We start from the raw sequence: 21,361 nt of genomic DNA, 5'->3' as shown, positions 1-21,361 counted from the left end.
TCACTGCACTACACCCACTCTTTCTTAAAAAGTACAAGAACACAGCAGAAAACAGACTTCCAATGAGCGGTTACGCTAACGAACCTTACAATAGTTTGATTACAGTCCACAAACTTTGTAGAGTACTAACTAGCAGTAAACAGACTGCACCAGGCCCTGACCAGATACATTATCAAATGCTAGCCTATTTGTCTGAACCAGCTGTAGAAGCACTTTTGAAATTTTTGAACAAAATCTGGGTGTCAGGAAAAATGCCCAAAGGTTAGAAAAAGGCAGTTATCATTTCTGAAGCCTGGAAAACTCCCAGCCTCTCCTACTAGTTACAGGCCAATAGCCCTTACGAGCTGCCTTGCCAAATCCTTTGAAAGCGTAGTAAATATTAGGTTAACGTTTATTCTTGAATCCCGCGAACTGCTTGACCTCCATCAAAGTGGCTTCGGAAAAGCTTGTTCAACACTGGATCATCTGGTCCGGCTTGAAAACACTGTCCAAGAAGCATTCATACATACACAGCATTGTCTGGCAGTTTTCCTTGATATGGAAAAAGCCTATGACACCACCTGGAGGTTTGGGATTCTCCGCGACCTGGGAGATCTGGGCGTCTGCGGCAGAATATTAAACTGCCTGAAAGATTTCTTGTCGAACCGCACATTTCAAGTCCATCTCAGTGTAACCCTCTCGAGGAACTTTACTCCAGAGAACAGCGTACCTCAGGGATGCATTTTAAGCACTACACTTTTCATCATAAAAATGAATTCCGTAGCCAAAGTAATCCCAAAGTCCATTATGTACTCAGTTTATGTCGATGGCGTCCAAATTTCATGCACATCATCCAGCTTATCAACCTGTGAAAGACAGGTACAACTCACATTAAACAAACTGTAATTTGGCAGACAAAAATGGATTTCGGTTTTCCCCACAAAAAATAGTTGCCGTTCTTTTCTCTCTGCGGAGAGGCCTGCATCCCAATCCCACCCTGCATTTAAATGAAACCGTTCTCCCAATAAAGCACAAACATAAATTTTTAAGTGTAACATTCGTCAAAAAGCTCGCATTCCTCCCGCACATAAATAACTTAAATAACATAAATAACGCACCATGGAGTGGAGGTAAAGGTCATTGTCCTCCATGTAGTTACTGAGCTGCATTTGAATTACATGCTTCATTAGTTTTCTGGCACATGACGTTAGAGAGATTGGCCTGAGGTTTTCTATTTTTAGCGCCTTGCCTGGTTTGGGAATCATGTCCTGGGCAGCCTTCCACTGTTGTGGGAGTTTTCCCTCTATCCAGCATTTATGTATTAAGCTGGTGAGGGCTGTGATCGAATTGTTATCCAGGTTATGGAGCACTTCGTTGCTTACTTCATTGGGACCCAGGGTTGATTTGGTATTAAGTTTGGTTTCCGCCCTGACTTCCAGTTTACTTATGGACTCGTCCAGCTTTCGGTTGCCTGTCCCAGTGTAATCGGGAAGGGGTTCCGTGCTGGTTTCCCCTATGTATATTTCTTTGATCTCCCTCATGAGGTCTTCCTCTCAACCTTCGTATTGGTGTTGGATTTTTTGAAGGTTATTGACAATCCAAAGCTAACCTGCCAGTCATTAAGGCTGGAGATCATTCTGATCCCTCGACTGTTCGCCTATTTTATTTGCACATTTCACATTAACTATTAGAGGATGAAATGAATCCACATATCGCTTGCCACCGTATTTCAAACTAATTTTTCTTCATCAATCATCACGGCTTCCATTGTGGTTACACATGTGAAATCAAACTTTTTTAATTCACTGCAAATTTTCATCTAAATTTAGATTGATTTTAGGCAAGTGTCATCAACTACAAATTATCAAAATCTTTTCATCATGTTTCTCATTATCACCCTTTAGCTACACTTTCATGCTTGAGCCTTCATCCTTTGTTATTGGCATGGATTCGTTGATTCTTATTGTACTAATTGTCTTATGAAGCCCAGCATTTCAAAATGCAAAATCAAGCATACTACCCAAGTGCACTAATAGTAGCTATTCAAGAACCCCAGGCGGTCAAAACTTCCGAACCCCTTAACTACAGCGTCCCTCATAGCCTGAGTCGCTTTGGGATGTTAAACCCCCATAAAGCATCAATAACAGTCCCTGTCTGTATGTCCTAGCTTTATTGCCTTTATGAGTGCAGTATTCGGAAGAATGCACGAACTAGCTCAGCTGCCCCGACTGTTTTTTTTTACCTTTTGAAATTGAAATTGAAAAGTTTTGATTTTGCTAAGATGGATGAACGGGTTCGTCGTTAATTCATCATGACAAAACAGCGCAGACAAGGACAAAAAAGGAATAAGACTGCACGAGCGGTGACTTTCAACAAGATTTATTGGACAGCATGTTGAGATATATACATTGTGGCCTAAAAAAAATGAACAGAGGACGCCTTACCACGTTCACATTGGATCTGTTGAAAACTAAACAAAAACTGATTGTGAAGCATTTAAGAGCACAAACTATTTTTAGTGAGCGACAGAAAAGGTGTGCTAGCACAGTGATTGCGGCTTTTTGAAATTTTAGCAGCCTCAGTTATCTCGTGCACCAACTTTTCTCTGTCTGTCTAGCACAATGCAGCGCGTGAATTCCGGCTCACAGCGTTCAGGATCTTGCAAGTGATCGCAGTCGCAACAGTGAATCATCTAATTCCCCGGCAGCTTTGTTCACATCGTTACGGGGTTCTTTTAACCTCTCACTGGCACGTCTGCCAGTTTGCCCATATTTAAAGGGGAACATATCCACATTTCAAGCGGATCGAGTACAGTATGTCTTCTGTGCAGCCCACGAAGCGATTCTGATGGTTGATTGTACAACCTTCATTGCCTTGCCGATCTCTGTTGACACGCTTACACAAGTACTGAAACTTCTAGGTGCAGAGAGAACAACATCAACGTCAACTTGACTGCCTATTTTCTTTAACCGGTGTGATAAAATGTGGATGTAGGGAACAGGCACAATCTTTATTTTGGGAGTGGCAGTCCCAACGGAGACACAACGTGCCTGTTTCAAGTTGTGCTTAAGGAACTCGTCTACAGACACCGGCAAAGACTGAATATCCAGCACTAGACAAACGGCTTATTTGCGGGGCAGAACTGGATGCCATCGCGTGTACACAGGATTTCGTCAAGGAATTCTTGAAACAATGGTTAGCAATAGCTCAGTTCGCCAGCTTTGAGTGAGCCGAAGAAAACGGTAAAAGCCACTTGTTTACCTTCGGCTCGTCAGCCTAGCAAGTGTGGTCACCCAGGAATGAGCATAAAATCTTAGAGGAAGTAACATGGTTTCTACACGATAACTCCCGCACCAGTTTCATGGGGTGCTCTGTTGACATCAAGGACTTACATTACACCATCTCTTAAGGAGAATTCATAACATATGTTGAATAATCCACTGACCTATATGGAGCAGTGGCACTCCATTCGCTGAAGAATTTTGTCGTGCTTTTAACCTCATACTTTTTGCCCACCTTTGTGACATTTGAAAATAGCTTGTTTTTTTTGCAAAAAATTGGTATTTGTATTGGTCTTGTGTATTGTCTAGCGCCAGTGAGTGACATATTTCTGGCTCGAAAAAATCGAATTTTAGGCAATTAACTAGTGGGATTATGTGTCTGTAAAGTTTTTAGATTCGTTGATGACTACGTAGTTTTCTTTGTTGGGTTGGTCTCTGATCCTGACAAGGCAGTGTCTCTAAGCTGATAGAGCAGTTCAGTCATAACCTCAGTCTGCTTTTAATCACCACTGCAATTCTAGAGACCATGTCATTGCCTTTTTTGGATCTCGGGATCTCATTCCTGGGTGACCACACTTTCTGGGCATAAGAGCTTAAGGAAAACAAACTACTCTTACCGTTTTCTTCGGCACACTCGAAGCTGGTGAAGAGAGCTATCGCTAACCTTTGCTTCAAAAATGCCATGATGAAATCCTGTGTACACGCCATGGCATCCAGTTTTGGCCAGCGATTAAGCCGTTTGTCTAGCACTGGATATTCAGAACCTTTGTTTGTGTGTGTAGCCGATTCCCTTAACACAAGTTGTAGCATACCTGTTGTGCCTGTTCCCTACATGCACAATTTATCGCACCGGTTAAAGAAAATAGGCAGTTGAGTTGGCGCTCTTGTTTTCTTCGTACCTCAAAGCTTCAGTACTTGTGTAAGCATGATCCGAGATCGGCTAGGCAACGAAGGTGTCATAATCAACCATCGGAATCACTTCATGGACTGCGCAGAAGGCGTAGTGTACTCAATCCCCTTGAAATATGGCTACGTTCACATTGGGCAAACTAGCAGGTGTGCCAGTGAGAGTTTAAAAAAGCACCGTAATGATGTGAACAAAGCTGTCAGGAGGAATTTGATGATTCACTGTCGTAAAGGGAATCGTTTGCCAGATCCTGAATGCTGTGAACCAGAATTTACACTCTGGATTGTGTTAGACGCAGAGGAAAGTTGGTGCGCAAGGTAGTCGAGGCCACTCAATTTAAAAAAAAAAACAATCTTTGTGTTGAACACTTTCTGTATCGCTCAATAAGAAAGAGTTCATGCTCTTAAATGTATCATAATCATTTTTTGTTTCGTTTTCAACATAACTGATGTGGATGCGAGAAGGCATCCTTTGTTCGTTGTTTTTTTAGGCCACAATATATGTAGTTCTATGTGCATTTCAATAAACCTTGTTGAAAGTCAGCAGTTATGTCATCTATTCCTTCCTTGTCCTTGTCCCCGCTGTTTTGTCGCAATGTATTGACCTCCTTTTCAGAGTCTAGTGTTAACGATATGGAGAAATCTTAACCAGATGCAGCCTCACATGCTCGGAGCATGTCATGGAACTTGCTGCTGACACCATAAAGGCACTCGGGTTTATCAGGAGATACCTTGGTCTTTGTGCTCTTTCCATGCACAGTTTATGCAGAAAAATTTTATTGATTTCAAAGTGAAGTATTCTTTAGCTCTTTCAAATTTGCACCAAACCTACCTGATCACTAGTCTAGAAGCTGAAACTATGCCACCAGCTCCATTTGATCTAACAGCGACATGTGGTACAGTATAATGCCTAATCAGTCATATCACTTGACCACCAGACAATAGTGCATAAAAGAAACGTCGCTCATTTATGTGTATTCCATGACTCTACAATACTTTTCCTTAACTTTGTCAACTTTGGTTGCCCCGCCTCAGAACAGGACGCCACCACCACTAGTTCAAAAATTTTCCAGTTGCTATTGAAGAATAAATTGGCTACCTCACCACATTTTCATTACATGTGGTCCCTCAAAATTCAGAAAATAATATCACTTAGAGCATTGACACTGGTTCATTCCACCTTTTGTTTGCTTGTTGCTTTTATTTTTTACCACTGGTGTATCAATGGAGTGCATGCCCTTTTTCTTTCCTGGTGTATCATCTGCGATGTCTCTCCTGCACTGCTGGTGCCAACCTTCTGATGTTGTCTTTATATCGTCCCTCTTGTCAATACCCCACTAGCAGTTCTCAGAAGACGGTAAAAAATGGTGGCACATCTTTGTATTTTGCTCATTATGACACGTCAGGCTTATATGGAGGCATATAGGAGAGGCTTTGCTTTGTCCTGCAGTTGTGGCAGTTATGCTGCTGATGATGATACTCAATACATCATTTGCTCTCGTAATTAAGTAAGAACCTCAGATTATTTTTCTCCTAGAGTGCGAATAGTTTCAGTGGTTCCTGATTTAGGTTCATTTTATTCCGGTGCTCATATACAGTGCTTACTTTTTTAGCACTCTAATACTGGCAAGTGTGCTACACGGGTACTTTCGAATGACATCTGAGTCGAATGGCAGTCGAGACTTGGAATAGCATTCGAACTCGACGGACTCCCGCGGTGCTACACGACTCTTTCCAAACGCATTCGAAATTCTCAGCTTGTTTTCAGTGTACAACGACGACGACGGTCACACTATAGTCCGACAACGGCACACTATCACGGTGAACAGCAGCATGTGATTATAGTGAACTATCTAGTTCACTTTAATATTATTGTAGTGGGACAAGTTTTTTGGCTAAGCGACACCAACGAATCCGATCGGCGGACGGTCAGCCTTCATGCCCTCGGGAGTTCGGCGGCTGAGCGAAAACACGCTGATGAGGTGACTGTGCGAATGCATGCGTGCTTATACATTATCCGTATTGAAAATAAGCGAAACGAACGGCTATATTTCACATGTGCACACTTGGACACTCACTAGCGATAACCACTTGCCAAATTAATTTCAGTCGACGACTCCGTTCCCTTCTGCGACGACTAGGCCTCGCGAGGCCGCAGGGTTGGATCGGTGATTGCGGTGGTTTTGAAGAACGAATTCACAAGTTTTAGCGAATGCAAATGGTCAACGAGTGTAGTTTTGACAACAGTGACATGAAATCAACTATTGAACGGGAAGCGGCAGTGTGACTCGGGCTGCCGAGCAGTGCTTTACGGCCAACAGCAGTCGTCACCGTCGCTTGTGGATAACAAGTTAGGCCGTTTCAGTTAAAGCAAACGGTCACTAAACATACTTCTGGATAAAGTAGTTCAAAATAAAGTACTGGGAATGTCGGAGCAAGCCGGCAAAATTAGCGAGAAGCGCCGGTCCTACGCGATGTCAACAACCTGGCTGTCAAGTGTTTCTCAGGCGAGCGATCGCGTTGGCGCTTCCCACAGATTGTGACGCTGCGTAAACATGCACGGGTGCAACCAGTACAGAAGAGCAGGGATTATTAAATAGAACTAAAGCGTATATTTCGTTTTATGCCTTCCAAACGAGCAGAAGCTGACGCTGTTCATACGCAGCGATGTAAACAGCAGTATGAGTGCAGTCGTCCTCATCGGGCACTCCTGGGAAAATTTCATGCACACGCGATAAATGTTCATTGGTGACTATTATCTGCAAGCACTCACTAAGACAGAATGCGAGCTATTTGCTAAACAAACAGCAGAAAAAAGTGAGCAGCGGGTAGAAATGAACAGCCACAGAGCCGAAAGCAGTTGCGCGGCGGCGACTGCTATTGGTCGGTTCAGGCTGTGTTTGCGTTTCGAAGGCATTCCAAAATCTGGAATGTCTTCGCCGAGCTCCGTCGACTGGAATGTCATCTGAAGCGAATGCCATCGAAAAACTTCGTGTAGCAGCGTAAGTTCGGCAGTCGAGTCAAATGACATTCGGTTGGAAGGCATTCAAAACAGCCGTGTAGCAGGGGTATAACTTAGGGATCCTAATGTTTCCATTTGAATCTTTTCTGCAGATTGCATCGCCAGGTTTTCCAAGCCCCCATGCACCAGCACTACATGAACAAGGCTGTTTCGTGGGGCCCAGCTGCATTGGCAAGTGGGTGAAGAAGAGCAACAGGAGCATGAACACAAAATAAAGCTGGCTGCACGAGCTTCACTTTTTCGACATTTTTTGATATCTCATTGCGACAGATGTAACATGGCCGCATTACCAACATACGGCAGCATAGCCCCTGTCCTAAAATTCCCGGTCTCCCTACATTCCGAGTGACCACCAGGTTTTCCATTACCATAATGCACCAAGGTGTTTGATTCTGGATTTCAATATTCCCATCGTTGGCTTTTATTCCAATAGGTTGGTTGGTTGGTTTATGGGGTTTAACGTCCCAAAGCGACTAAGGCTATGAGAGACGCCGTAGTAGAGGGCTCCGGAAATTTCGACCACCTGGGGTTCTTTAACGTGCACTGACATCGCACAGTACACGGGCCTCTAGAATTTCTCCTCCAAAGAAATTCAACCGCCACGGCCGGGATCGAACCCGCGTCTTTCGGGCCAGCAGCCGAGCACCATAACCACTGAGCCACCGCGGCGGCTAATAGGGTGGGTTTTTCTGGCATACCCACACCATATGGTATAAGTCAGTACTTCACCGCAGAAGGCACAATGCGGATTGTACGAATTTGGAAACATACAGCTGAATTTGACGAGATTTATTGTCGACACCCTCTTAACCATGGCTTCCGAGAAAGCAAGGATGAATCAATCAGAATCAGTTTATTTAAGGTATGTCACCACCTTTTTCAAAAAAAATTTTAATTTTAACTATTAAATTTTTATTTCACATTCACCTTATAAAGCACCGTTTTATATGATATTGAAAAGCAAGAAAGAGTGAAAAAAGCCATGCTGGTATTAATTATTCACAAAAAAATGCCCAAACTTTGTTGTTATGCAAACATTCATAACTAGCGAATGGAGAGCAGGAATTTTAAATTTTTTGGCACAGACTTAGGCAACTAACCATACTGTGCAACCAACTAGGATCTTTGTCATCCGGTAATTGGGAAAAAAGTTATGGCAAAAATGCCAAAAACAAAAAAATGTGTCATTTTTGCCTGCATTTCTTGACATAAAACATGATTATATCAAAACTAACCATTCGATTTAATTTATCCTCATTCATCGCACAGGCTAATAAAAAAGGAAAGAGCGTGCAAAGTTTCATTGAAAAATATCTATTTATTTCGAAGTTATGACTGTTTGCGCAACATGAAAGTGCAGAAAGTGCAAGAAATAAAGTTTTGAGAAAAACAAGATTAAAGTTTTTCAATCCTTGTAGAAACAAGATAATCATGCCCTAGGAAGTTAAAATCCTCCATGTTCATAGCTAGGGCCCTCCTTAGCTGATGTGAGCTCTCTTTTGGCATTTGTTGCTGCCCGTTCTTTTTTGCGGAGATGTTTTGCCCCACCCGTTGATTGACGTTGGGCCTTCACCACATCGTAATGGTCACTGGTGCAACATGCTACGAGAGTGTGGTGCCCAGATTCGATGCCTGCTTCCCTCAAAACATCTGCTGTACTTCTGCTGCCATCATTGAAGGACGAATTCGGTAGCATTCAAAGCGATAGCGCGAAGAAAACAACTGAGACGCTTGTAGCGTCATGCATCAACCTTGCGGAAATTTAAAGCAATGTTTAAAAAACAAAAGAAGCCTTACAAATTGCCTTTGAGTAATCTTTTACATATCAGACTAAAACAAAACAAAAAATTTTCAATATACGCCGCTGATTATTGCCGAGTTATCATTTTCTGTTACCAAACCACATTAGTTTTGGTTTCAGAACTGTTCACCACCTATTCGAAAGTTGGCTATAACTTTTTAACAAAATAAGATACGAACATTATTCTTGCTGCAAAAAATTTTTGAATGTTTTGGGATTCCCAAAATATAAAAAAGAAAAAATGTCATTTTTCCAAAAAAAACGCTTTTTCAAAGATGGTGACATACCTTAAATGAACAAACAGTACATACACAAATTTGTTAAATACAGGAGGAGGTCCCAAAGCCAAAGGCTGCACAGGGGACCTCCTGTTACAAACTTAAAAAAAATTGCCATGTACAAACAACAGCTGATAGAATTGAAACAGATTATAAAAAATAATTAGCGAAACACGTGTAAAAGCAACATGATGCAACTGTAAATGAGACATGAGTAGGGTAAATGTACATAAACGCATAAATAGAGGAGAACAATTCGAGTGCTCCAAATGCTCTATGGAAGAAAAAAAATTTTTACAAAAGAAAAGTACGGAAACTACGCTTGAAAGTATGAATGTTAATTGACTGCTTTATATTAAATGGTAATGAATTCGACAAAAATGAAGCAGAGAAATTTACTGTGAATTTGCCGTACTTAGTTCTAGGCTTCGGTAGTAAGAAATTGTTTTGGCATGAAAAGGGAGTGAATATTCGTCGAGAAAACTGGATATTATTAATTAACGGAATGGGAAGTGATCCTTTCGTGCACTTAAAGATGTGAATGCCAAGAGAATAATGAACCATGGAAGAGACCCCTAGGAGATGAACTTTTTTATTTGTGGTATAAAACAGTGCCTAGACATTCCAGGAGGCTCCATGGCTTCTGTGACGATTGCGTTCTGCAACTCACCGTAACAAATACGTCTTCCTCTTCCATTGTGTTTTAAGCCTCTGGCACGGTCCATTCGAAGCTAGTAAATTTCTAGCTTTTTGTGCAATAGAGAACTGACAGATGTAACTGCTAGCGTGGCAATTTATGAAGCTCCTTTGCATTTCAGCATTATGTAGTTTCAAGTTGACAGGCCACTTCCAGACAGTTCCGACGAACGCCTAAAGGGCCAAGTCCAATTGCTCAACTGGGATCGTTACAGAAACTTTCGAAATGCATTAGACACCGGTGCAAACAGTTAGTGGGTCACCTTTGAAAAAGGCTAGAAGCTGAATGCAAATACCATTCTGTAAAAGCCGTTTTGCAGGTGATTGCTGTTTTTTCTTTTACAGTTCTCTGACGTCGACGAGCAGCAGCACAGCTAGTAAAATGAAATTTCAAATGCAGACAGTGCACGTGCTTCTAACTGGTTTTATTGACAACATGTCAATTTCTCTTCGTGTTCTGCAAGGTTTTTGGAAAATGCTAGCTCTTGAAGGTGAGTGAGAACATCAACTGGGTGTGCGAAACGAGACTGACAGCAGTGATGCAGTTTGCAAGAAAACCATAACTCGCTCACATGTGCTCACTGCATGGTCAGAAAAACACCAGGTCTCCAAGGGATTTCCGAAAGCACTCGACCTTACGAGTTTTAATGGCCATTGCAATGCACTGCACTGCATAAACACTCGCCAGCCAACGCAACGAGCAGTGCCGGCAAAACGCAGGAACTGCGGAGACACGGTGAAGATGATGTGGTGCTCGCCACACATGTAAATAACGACTTAAAAAGTATGCAAGTCTCCCTCGGTCTCTCAGTTCTGTCCGTCGGCAGAATGAGCGCCGTACTCGAACTGCGCCTTGTTTCGCATCAGGTAGTCGGCCAGGTACTCGATCGGGTTGGGAGGTCTGCAACGATGAGACGGTAATCACCCACACAGCAAACTTGGGAAGACAGCGTACTCACCGTTCCTTGTCAAGCGTCAATAATGCCTGCTCGAGAATCGGCACGACAGTCAGGTCTAAGTACTGCTCCGTCGGCAGGGAGTGAAAGTCGGTCTCCATTTTAACTTTCTCTAGTAAGCTGGCGCCGATGTTCTTGTCGGCGTTCGCCTGCAAGAAGATAAAGAAACTGCATTCCGAGAAATAAAGCACGACGCGTGTAAGCACACTGCAGTCGACACCGCTGCGTGCGCCAGCAGCGTAAGAGTATACCGCTGTCTGCAATGGCGTGCAGGGCAATTTCACCTGAGTGTTTCCCGACGGGCCGGCAGCCACCGTGTCGGCAGGAGCGCGGACCTCTTCTCCCAATTCTATCTTGTACGCGATGCTCCGACCTGGAAGAAACAAATGGGACATCTTATTGCACTACTGCGCTGACGGCATCGCAAAACAATTTTTTTCTTCTCACGAGCATGGCCGAGCCACTAACCCTAACAATACGCCCGTCTGCCATTCCTTAGTCGCTCAACGTTTCAAAGTGCAGCGCGACGCGTACACGCCAAGTCATTTGCGTACCCGGTTGTAAGCTCCCACTGGATAAGTAACCAAATCGGACGGAAATGGGTTGTATTAAAAGATGCGAGGCGAAAGACCCAACTTACCTTGCGCCATGATGGTCCACTATGAAGCGGAAAAAGCGTTATGGTGGCTAGAAGGAGAGGTGTTCGCATCGGCGCGCCGGAGAGGGAGCGAGAATTCATCCAGATGCGGCGGCGCTGCTGTCGGCTCCGAGACTCCCCCCGCGCGCGCGCCGCGGGGGCGCGTAGCACCCGCTTTTCGTTGCAGCTATTTCACGATACCGTGCAGATTACAAAAGAGGCTAGTTGGCACACTTTTCTGATGGCTCGCAGCAAAGCGTGTATTGACACTGAAAATTGTTTGAACTTGGCACTTCGAAGCGCTGGAAGATGGCGATTCAAATGACTTGCCGTGAGCTTGTCACCAAAACAACGTCCGCGCAGTTTTCGTTTTGATGCCGCAGTGTTCTCCATGACATCTCAATTCAAGTAGAAGCATCAGCAACCATACTTGAACGCTTTACTTTGATGACTTGCACATCGAAACGCACGGTCCATTTCATACAAGCTTTATAAGCAAGGCATTTATTTTGACACACTCTTACAATTGAACGTAAAAACACCATAAAAAAATGAACAGAAAATATGCATCAGTGTAGGGGAGAACTGCAAGTTATACAAAAACTAGGCTAAAGGAAGTAAATAAGGCAACCAAAAAGAAGTCAATATGCAATGCTAGAATGGGCATACATGTATACATGCATGGCACTGAGATTTGATTGACAAACACAGCTGTAGTCATAAACCAGTTTACGAAAATTGATTTCTACCTTTGTTAAACACAGCCAGATTGTGACATCAAATTTGCTAATGGGACCTTCGTAACAATGTGAATAAGACATTACTAAATAGTCACAACAGACGACACAATGTGGGCAATGTACAATAACATGAAAAAAGAAAACCTTGTTGGCTGTGATAACGTTACGAAAGTTAAGTAGTACGTCTCAACTTCAAGAACTTCATCTTTTCTCTCTTTTTTTGGTTGGATGCATTTTCTTTTTCAACAAGAAAATGCATCCTTGTTAGTGTGAAGAAGCGAATGATTTGATTCGTCACTTCGACTTTGTGCTGCTCACAGTCGATCATATTTAACCTATTCACAGACAGGCAGGAGATAGGTTTAGACATCACTGTGGCATGGCCACGTCGGTACGTAGCGATCCCAAACAAATTCAAACCGGCACACCACAGACGTTGTGAGAACACGCGCGCCGTACCTGTCTGTAGGCGAAGAAACATGCGGCGACGGCGGTCGGCGGGTGCTCTCGACGGATCTCGGTGGCGACGTGCGCGCCGCGTCGCGGCGGCATGAAACACCAGCACGCCTCCGAACAAACGTTGCCTCCGAACACGGCGCGACCGCGACGATGCTGACACCTCTCCTTCTAGCCACCATAAAAGCGTCACGAAACCGGAAACCTCCGCTTAGATTTGGCTTGGTTTGGATTTCAAGGGGACCGCTTGATTGGTTTTAGCCTCCGCAGCCGTACACAGCCGTAGCCACTAAGTCGTTCCGTCCTCTCTAGCTGAAGAGGCATGGAGGAAAAAAAAAAAAACTTTTTTTCCTCCATGTGTAGAGGTAGACACCCTAGTAGAGGTGTGCGCCGTGCCGGTTTCGACCGGCGGCGACGTGGTGGTCGATGCGGGGCCGTCGGCGCGCGGCGGCGGATATTCAACAGCGGTAACGGCGGCGTAAAAACCGATACCACAAATTAAGAGAAAGCTGTTTCGCTATATCCTTCTTTGTTAAAACAGGTTGAAATTCTATGCTTTTCATGTTGAGGGCTAATAGGACACACATACAGACGTGCTGAGAGCGATAGAAATGAAAAACGATTTGTAAATCTTATTTTTCAGCCGACATAAAACAAACTGGCACATACCGACTGTTGCGTAAATCAGAGAAAATCTAAAAAAAATTCTCTCGGCCTAACCGCACGTTTGTTCGGGCTCAAATTTCGCACAGAGGTTGCGGCTAGCGTACTGCTAGCCGCAAACTGTCCGCTGCCGAAAGCCATTATCACTCCAACGAATTGGAATGCCTGGCAGTGGCCTGGAGTGTTGACTACAAGTTTCGCCACTACCTCATCGGACGGAAATTTAACGGACGGAAATACTCGCCTTTCTTGAACAAATTTGTGAGGGGAACTGCTGTGGTTGCAGAGTTGGCGACAAATTTGCATACATAGGAAGTCATGCCCAGGAACGTCTGTAGTTGCTTCAGACTGGCAGGTGTGGGATAATTCGTGACGGCTGCTATCCGCTCTTGAAGCTGGTGACTGCCCTCCACAAAAATGTTTAACCGAGGTAAGGGATTTCCGACAGGCCAAATTGACATTTCTCGCGGTGCAGCCGGAAACCAGCTTTGTATAATCTCGCAAGAAAATTATTGAGATTTCATAGGTGCTCATCTTCGCTCCCACCGACGACCAAAATATTATCGAGATAGACCACGCAGGCATGGCCTTTGAGAGATCCGAGTACCATGTTAATTTATGGCGCACTGGAAAGTGCTAGGAGTAGTACGCAGCCCGAAAGGCATGCGATTAAACTCGTAAACCCCAGAAGGGGTGTGAAAAGCTGTCTTGTGCTTATCCTCCTCAGCGATGTTTATGTGCCAGTATCCTGAGCGTAGGTCGAGAGATGAAAAAAATGCCGACGATTACGTTACTTCCTTATGCGAGATTTTATCGCAGCTCATCAGCTGTGGCAGCTTTTCGATAGACTGAGGCAAAGAATTCGAGCAAGACGTATGTACAATTACAGACAACTTATTTTTCACACGTACTCCTTCCTCACGAAACACTCCGCTAACCGTTCTTGATTGTCATGAAGGAAGCTTTGTCGACAGAGAAATAGATGGATATATGCTCGGCTTGTTGCACCAATGCCTGGTTCTCAAAGACCAGGTCTGCGCAAGTATTTCGCGAGGTTGTCACAGATGTGGGAGCCGTTACGAACGAGAGGAACGGGATATTCTCTCGCATAAGTGGTAAGAAATTCCCGCTTGTATTTGTATTGTGAGACAGGAAACAGAGCGCAGGATGTAGCGAGCTTTAATGCCACCCGCAAATATGGCGACCAACCCTCCGAAGAAGAAAATGAGCGATGATGATGGATATGTACAGATGAAGACGAAGGTCGCATGTTGTGCTTACACTTTCTTCCCTCGCGAACGAAAGCGACCGGCCCGGGCGCAGGTTATGGCACAGTGGGGCGACGGGCGAACGGTTTTAGGCGGGAAACATGAACAATCTCGACACCCCGGCAACGACGGTTATGAACAGGGTGGACAGGGGCAACGCGATTGTTCACCGGGGATGTTTGTTCGAGTACAGTGTACAGATCAATATAACGTCTCAAGAATTTTTCGCACAATCCCAGGGTACGCACTGGAGTCCACAGCAGTACCTCATCACCAGGGGAAAATGAGACTGCACGGTGGGAGAAATCATAGGTGCTTTTCCGGGAGGCTTCGGAGGCGTCGGTATTCTGGCGGGCAATCGTACGGCAGTAGGTAAGACGAGAAGTAAACTAACTCTTCGTGAGAGAGTCTGGAAGAGGTTGAGAGGTGGAGAAGAAAGACCTTCGAGGGTGAAGGTAGGTAGACGTCCATACGCAAGGAAAAGCGAGAAGAAGCTGGTGGTTCTTTGCACTACAGTATTGTATGCAAAGGTAACGAAGGGAAGCATGGTGTCCCAGTTGGTGTGGTCGGGCTGGATGTACGTGGCTAGCACATCTGACAGAGTGCGATGAAAGCGCTCTGTGAGCCCCTTGGTCTGAGGGTGATAGGCTGAAGAAGTTTTGTGCACGGTTCGGGAAGCGTGAAGAACTTCGGCAAGAATGCTGGAGAGGAAGGACTTGCCGCGGTCACTAATATGGACACGAGGAGCTCCATGGCGCAGAAGGATGGCGTTCAGGAAGTAATGGGCGACTTCTGAAGCAGAGTCGGAAGGAACAGGGGTCGTTTCAGCGTATCTGGTTAAGTGGTTGATGGCAGTGACGATCCAACGGTTGCCCGATGGCGTTAATGGTAAGCGACCGTAGAGGTCAATCCCAACGTCGTCAAGAGGGGAAAAAGGAAAGGGGAGAGGCTGTAGAAGGCCCGCAGGGACAGACGTGCTCCGTTTGCGCCGTTGGCAAGAGATGCAATATGCAATATATTTTCCAACAGCGGTTGAGAGGCCAGGCCAAAAGGAACGGCGCTTGATGCGGTCATAAGGTTTCTGGAAGGCTTCGTGGCCAGCCATGGGGTCATCGTGAAAGGCCTGCAAAACTTCTAGGCGAAGAGAACGGGGTACGACAGGCACCCATGAGTCACCGAAGGGGCTGTAACGGTGTCAAAGAAGGATTTTGTCGACTAGCTTGAAAGAGTTAAGTTGGCGACGTAGGCGGGCATTCGGTGGCCGCGTAGCACCGCTCAGACGGTCGATAAGAGTCCGGCAGTAAGGGTCGGCCCGCTGCACTGAGGCGAGATCGCCAAGACTGGGAGCGGGCATCAAGTCAGTGGCTGCGGCGGTCAAGGTTGAGATAGCCGTCGAAGGGGTAGATTGGCAGTTCGAGGATGCGGAAGAAACGCACGAAGGTTGGGTTTGGGCGAGGGGACAACGGGAGAGCGCATCGGCGTCCTGGTGTTTCTTTCCCGATTTATAGGTGACGGTAAAATCATATTCCTGGAGACGGAGAATCCAGCGGCCGAGGAGCGCGGATAAGTTTTTTTGCGAGGACAACCAGCACAGGGCATGATGGTCAGTGACAACTGTGAACTGGCGGTCGTACAAATAAGGGCAAAATTTCTGAATGGCCCAGACAACAGCGAGGCACTCTTGCTCAGTTATTGTGTAGTTCTGTTCCGCTGCAGTCAGTGTACGACTTGCGTAGGCGATGACTTGCTCGCACGAGGAGTGCTGCCGCTGCAGAAGAACGGCACCAATGCCGTGTCCACTGGCGTCCGTGTGTAAAATTGTTGGAGCATTGTCGTCGAAATGGGCCAGTATTCGATCAGATGTGACAGCCTTCTTTAAGGCAGTAAAAGCGGCCTCACAGACCTCAGATCAAACAAAAGGCGTGCCAGCGCAGAGGAGCCTATGAAAAGGGGCCGAGATAGAGGCAAAGTTGCGTTTGAAGCGCCGGAAGTATGATGCTAGCCCCAGAAAACTGCGCAGGTCCTTAACGCGCGATGGGCGGGGAAAATGCAAAACTGCAGCCACTTTGTCTGGATCAGGCTTTACACCCTTCTGACTAACGACGTGACCGAGGACCTTGATAGAAGTGGAAGCAAAGCAACATTTCTTGGTGTTTAACTGAAGGCCGGCCTCAGAAAGTGCGCTTAATACTTCATCGAGACAAACAAGGTGCCCAGAAAAAGTCGAAGAGAAAATGACTGTGTCGTGGAGGTAGCATAGACAAGTTTTCCACTTCAGGCCTCGGAGAACGGTGTCGATCATGCGCTCGAACGTGGCCGGAGCATTGCATAGGCCGAACGGCATAACGTTGAATTCGTATAATCCATCGGTAGTGGCGAAAGCTGTTGTTTTTTTGTCGGCCTCATTCATCGGTATTTGCCAGTATCCTGATCTCAGGTCGAGACTAGAGAAAAATTGTGCACCTTGGAGACAGTAGAGGGCATCGTCAATCCGAGGCAGTGGATAAACATCTTTACTAGGGATCTTGTTCAGGGCGCGATAGTCAACACAAAAGCACACTGACCCATCCTTCTTTTGAACCAGCACAACAGGCGAAGACCAAGGACTCGAAGAAGGGCGTATGATGTGGCGCTTGAGCATGTCGGCTACGTTACCTTGAATAACTTTGCGCTCGCTGAAGACACACGATACGGGCGACGGCGAATGATGCCCGAACCATCTGTGTAGATGCGATGCTTAGCTGCGGTGGTTTGGCGTAAGGTTGTTGTCTGGGTATCAAAAAAAGCGGCATGCTTGGTCAAGACGGCAAGCAATTTGTCTTTTTGAGCCGGGGTGAGACCGGGGCTGAGAGCAGCTGAAATAGGTGCAGAGGCAGAGTGCAGAGAGAGAGAGAGGTTGAGTGGTAGCCACAGAAGCGATGGCTGCGCCTTGATGCAGAAGAATGGGTTCCGGCGTAGTGTTGAAAGCAGTCAGAAGCGAAGACCCATTGGTGAAGTGGAGCAGGGACGCGACGAGAAAGATGCCCCTTGAGAAAAGACGGGGGCTTGGTGTGACGAAAACGTCCCCGGCGTTGACGTGGGCAGAAGCAACAGAGAGGACATCTTCGCAGCCGGGGTAAAGTACATGGTCAGCGGTGGTAACCAAGTGATGGGAAGGCAAGACAGAAGCATCAGAAAGGTCGGATTCAGTAGCTTGCAGAGTAGGGGGACCGCTTGCGCAGAGTGGAGGAAGTCCCAGCCGAGGATGAGGGGATAAGCACTGGAGGGAACCACAACAAATTCTATGTAGTGCAGGATGCCGTCGATAGTAACCCGTGCTGTACACAATCCGGAAGGACGCATTGATTCATCATTGCCTGCACGGAGAGAAGGACCACTGTAAGGGGTGCACACTTTGCGAAGACGAGAGCATAAAGCAGAACTAATTACAGAAATGGCGGCGCCCGTATCGAGCAATGCTTCTACTACAGTGCCTTCAATATCAATGGTTAACATGTTCGATGGCGGTGCAGGAGGAATTGAGAGGTCGGCGTGCGGTGCAGTTTTACTTCCGGAAACTGCACAATTTAGTTTTCCATGTGGCCAATGGTCTGAGAGGATGGTGGACGTAGAGGCGACGAGGAGCGGCGGCGCGACGACCTGACGTTCGAGGAGCGGTCCGGAGAGGTAGAGGAAGAGGAGGGCCGAGAATTAGCATGGTCGGCTAACGGTTGGCGGTGAGCGTACGACGAATGCGTAGCGTCTTGGGAGAAGTCCCCGTACGATGAGCGACGAGGATGTACGTAGCTTCGTTGCGGAAGGCTGCATACCATTTGCGCTCGTCGCGCTGACGCCGACGGCAAACACGGGCAACATGTCCGCGAATTCCGCAGTAGTAACACACCGGGTGACGTGCAGGCGGACTCCAAACAGGACACATTGCGGGGCTCGGGGACACGGAGGCTGGAGTTTGCTGGACGGGTTGTGGATGGGACGGATAAACAGCAGCAGGAGGCGTCGCAGCAACCTGGGCTTAAGTAGGTACAAAACGCAGTGCAGGTGGTTCCGCAGCCATGGGACGAGTGACAGAAGTGAGCTCGTCTTTGTTGAGATGTCGCAAAGACGAGGACGACGGGGCTGGGTGCCGATGGGAGTCTACTGGCGGTAAGGTGGAGCCGTGCAGTTCCTCCCGGATAATTGAGCAAATGAGGGAGCGTAAGTCCACGTCGGTTGAAATGCGGGTGTCCCAGGTGTATTTTAAGCGTAGTGACTGAAGGTCGTCAAGACGATGGCAAGTTGTTCGGATGTCTTGTACTGACGTTAGATTCTGGGCAGCAAGCGTATTAAAAGCAAATGACCCAAGCCCTTTCAGAAGATGACGTCCCCGATCGTACTCAGACATAGCGCTGTTGACACGTCGACACAGGCCAAGTACGTCTTCAATGTAGGACGTGTCGGATTCACAAAGTAGCTGGACACGCGTATCTAGCTTTTTTTTTTGGTATAAGGCGGGGCTTGTACCAAATTGGCCGAAAAATTGTCGAATCTGTGACGAGAAGTGAGCCCAGTCCGGGATGGCATTATAGCGCCGGGCGACGCTATAAAGCGCCGCCGCAGAGATCGGCGTTACAGCGCGCGCTAGAAAAAAATAAAGATGGACAGCGCGTGCTCGGGGCGCACGCCCGGCACGGGCAGTTCGGAACTAGAAGCCTGCCATGCTGGTCGTCTCTCTCTGGTGCTCCGCTGCGACCCCGCAAATCCTCAACAGTGGTGACCCGGCGAACCGTGCCTTCTATCCCAGCGGCGTCCTAGCATGGCGTACTGGCAGCACCCAAGTTTCGACCCGCCGCTCCCAGCGTTCCGGCCTGCAGGCGTCGGCGGGTGGTTCGCCCAACTGGAGGCTGCGATGTACCTGAACGGCATCACCATTCAGCCGTTTAAACACGCAGTCCTTTGCGACATCCTCCCGCCCGACCTCCTGCGTCGGCTCACCTACTCTGCCTTCGGCTGCCGGCCATACGATGAGCTGCGGGCGGCCGTCTTGGCGGACTTCGGCGCCTACTACGTTCCGCCGCCGCTCTACGACGCAGCGGACCCGTTTTCGCCGCCGCCAGCCTCTGGCCCTGCACCGGCCTCGCTCGCGCCCACGCAGCCTTCATCAGAACCCGGCCCGCCTCAGCAGCCCCTCGCCGCCTCGCCGCCACTCCAGTCCAGCGTCTCCGGCCCAGCTTCTTTATCACCGACCGCACCAGACGCTGCCGCATCGCTTCCGGCAGCACATCCTGCTACCCCGGTTACGCTAGCAGCACTGTGCGACGACTCCACGGCCCCAAGTCCGCAGTCATTCCCTCAGCAGCTCGGTGAGGTGCCTGGCCCACCGCGGTTTGCCACGTCAGCGAACTCAGCGACTGATGCGCCTCGCGTCACCCTGTTCAGCGCCTCCGGCCATACCGCCTCCCATAAGGCCGATACAGCGTCTACGGCACAGCCCGGTGAGCAACTTCTCTCCTCTGCAATAGTGCCGTCGTCAGTCGAGCTCTTCCTCGACGAGTCCCCTTTTCCGCTAACTTCTGTAACCTACTGCGTAACATTGCTGCCAGCCATAAGCTCACCTGCCGCCTCATCGCTCATTCCGCCAAAGCCGTCAGTCACTGACCTGAGCGATCGTGCTAAAGCTCAAGTGAGATTGTCGCCACCGCAGCATATGCCGCATACCAGCCCCACTACCCCGGCGGCCACACCGCCTGCCCAAGAGGCCCCGCCCCAAGCCCTTAGTTCTGTCAACCACTTCTCGGAGTCTGACTGTGGCAGCTCGACACTGTCGCAGCAAGCGTCTGCTTTGGTGCCTGCCTTGAGCCACCTTCAGCAACGAATGGTAGAGCTACCCACACCGAGTAGTGCGGTAGTTGTCCTTCCACCAGCTGTGTCTGTTGCTGTCAGCCAGCCGTCTGATGTAGCCGTCTCAGCTCCCCTGCCTGTCACTGCCACAACCTTCTTACAGCCACCCACAGCCTACCATGCCCACACGCGCATCAGCATTGGCCAGTTGCTCCGGACTGCCACTCTCGCTTCTCCGAAGCGCCTGGCATTGAGCCCAGCAACTTCTTCCGGCTTCGTCACAGCTGTCACCGTTGTGTCGACGGTCCCACCACAGCTGCTGTCAGTCCATGGAGCCGTTTCATCCGTTCCTGTGCTTGTGACCGCGTACACGGCGCGTCAGTTTCCCATCGACATCAGCTCCAACGTTCCAACACCGACGAGACTTGCGTCCGCGGGCAGCACTACAGTCGGTGACGGCCCTACCATGGCCTTCCCTGCCCCCATGTCCTTTGTCAACTCGGCACCCAGCATCATTCGCCCGTTGCGAAGCAGCCAGGCTCGTCCACCTGAGCCGCGCACTCCACCCGACGGCTCTTCCCGGCACCTGACATGAACTTACCGGACTCTCCATCTCCGCCCCGTCGGCGCGCAAATTTCGCCGTTCCGTCTAGGCGGGGGGCCCTATAGCGCCCGGCGACGCTATAAAGCGCCGCCGCTGAGATCGGCGTTACAGCGCGCGCTAGAAAAAAATAAAGATGGACAGCGCGTGCTCGGGGCGCACGCCCGGCACGGGCAGTTCGGAACTAGAAGCCTGCCATGCTGGTCGTCTCTCTCTGGTGCTCCGCTGCGATCCCGCAAAATCTTCAACAGCATCTTTGT

General features: G+C 47.8%; 1 protein-coding gene and 1 long non-coding RNA gene across 10 annotated transcripts in view; one reads left to right on the top strand and one right to left on the bottom strand.

Annotated features, from left to right (window-relative positions):
• LOC149355845 (uncharacterized) overlaps window positions 1-7,423 on the top strand; it is a 31,543-nt gene extending 24,120 nt beyond the window's left edge. For all 9 annotated transcript variants that reach the window (XR_016289762.1, XR_016289763.1, XR_016289758.1 and 6 more), the window contains one exon: window positions 7,281-7,423. This is a non-coding gene — a long non-coding RNA (uncharacterized LOC149355845). The remainder of the gene's footprint in view (window positions 1-7,280) is intronic.
• A 2,944-nt stretch (window positions 7,424-10,367) lies between these two features.
• LOC149355844 (protein dpy-30 homolog) lies at window positions 10,368-11,659 on the bottom strand. The gene is made up of 4 exons (XM_089577702.1): window positions 11,560-11,659; window positions 11,204-11,292; window positions 10,923-11,068; window positions 10,368-10,864 (listed from the first exon to the last, which is right to left on the bottom strand). Exons 1-4 carry the CDS (start codon window positions 11,567-11,569, stop codon window positions 10,771-10,773), a joined length of 339 nt encoding a protein of 112 aa, XP_089433828.1. The 5' UTR covers window positions 11,570-11,659; the 3' UTR covers window positions 10,368-10,770.
• Window positions 11,660-21,361: the final 9,702 nt, after the last annotated feature.

Source organism: Amblyomma mixtum, chromosome 3, assembly GCF_055824585.1.
Source record: "Amblyomma mixtum isolate Tamu chromosome 3, ASM5582458v1, whole genome shotgun sequence".
Classification (NCBI taxonomy): domain Eukaryota; kingdom Metazoa; phylum Arthropoda; class Arachnida; order Ixodida; family Ixodidae; genus Amblyomma; species Amblyomma mixtum.
The sequence above is the reverse complement of the archived record's forward strand: the minus strand, read 5'-3'. Positions and strand labels throughout refer to the sequence as shown.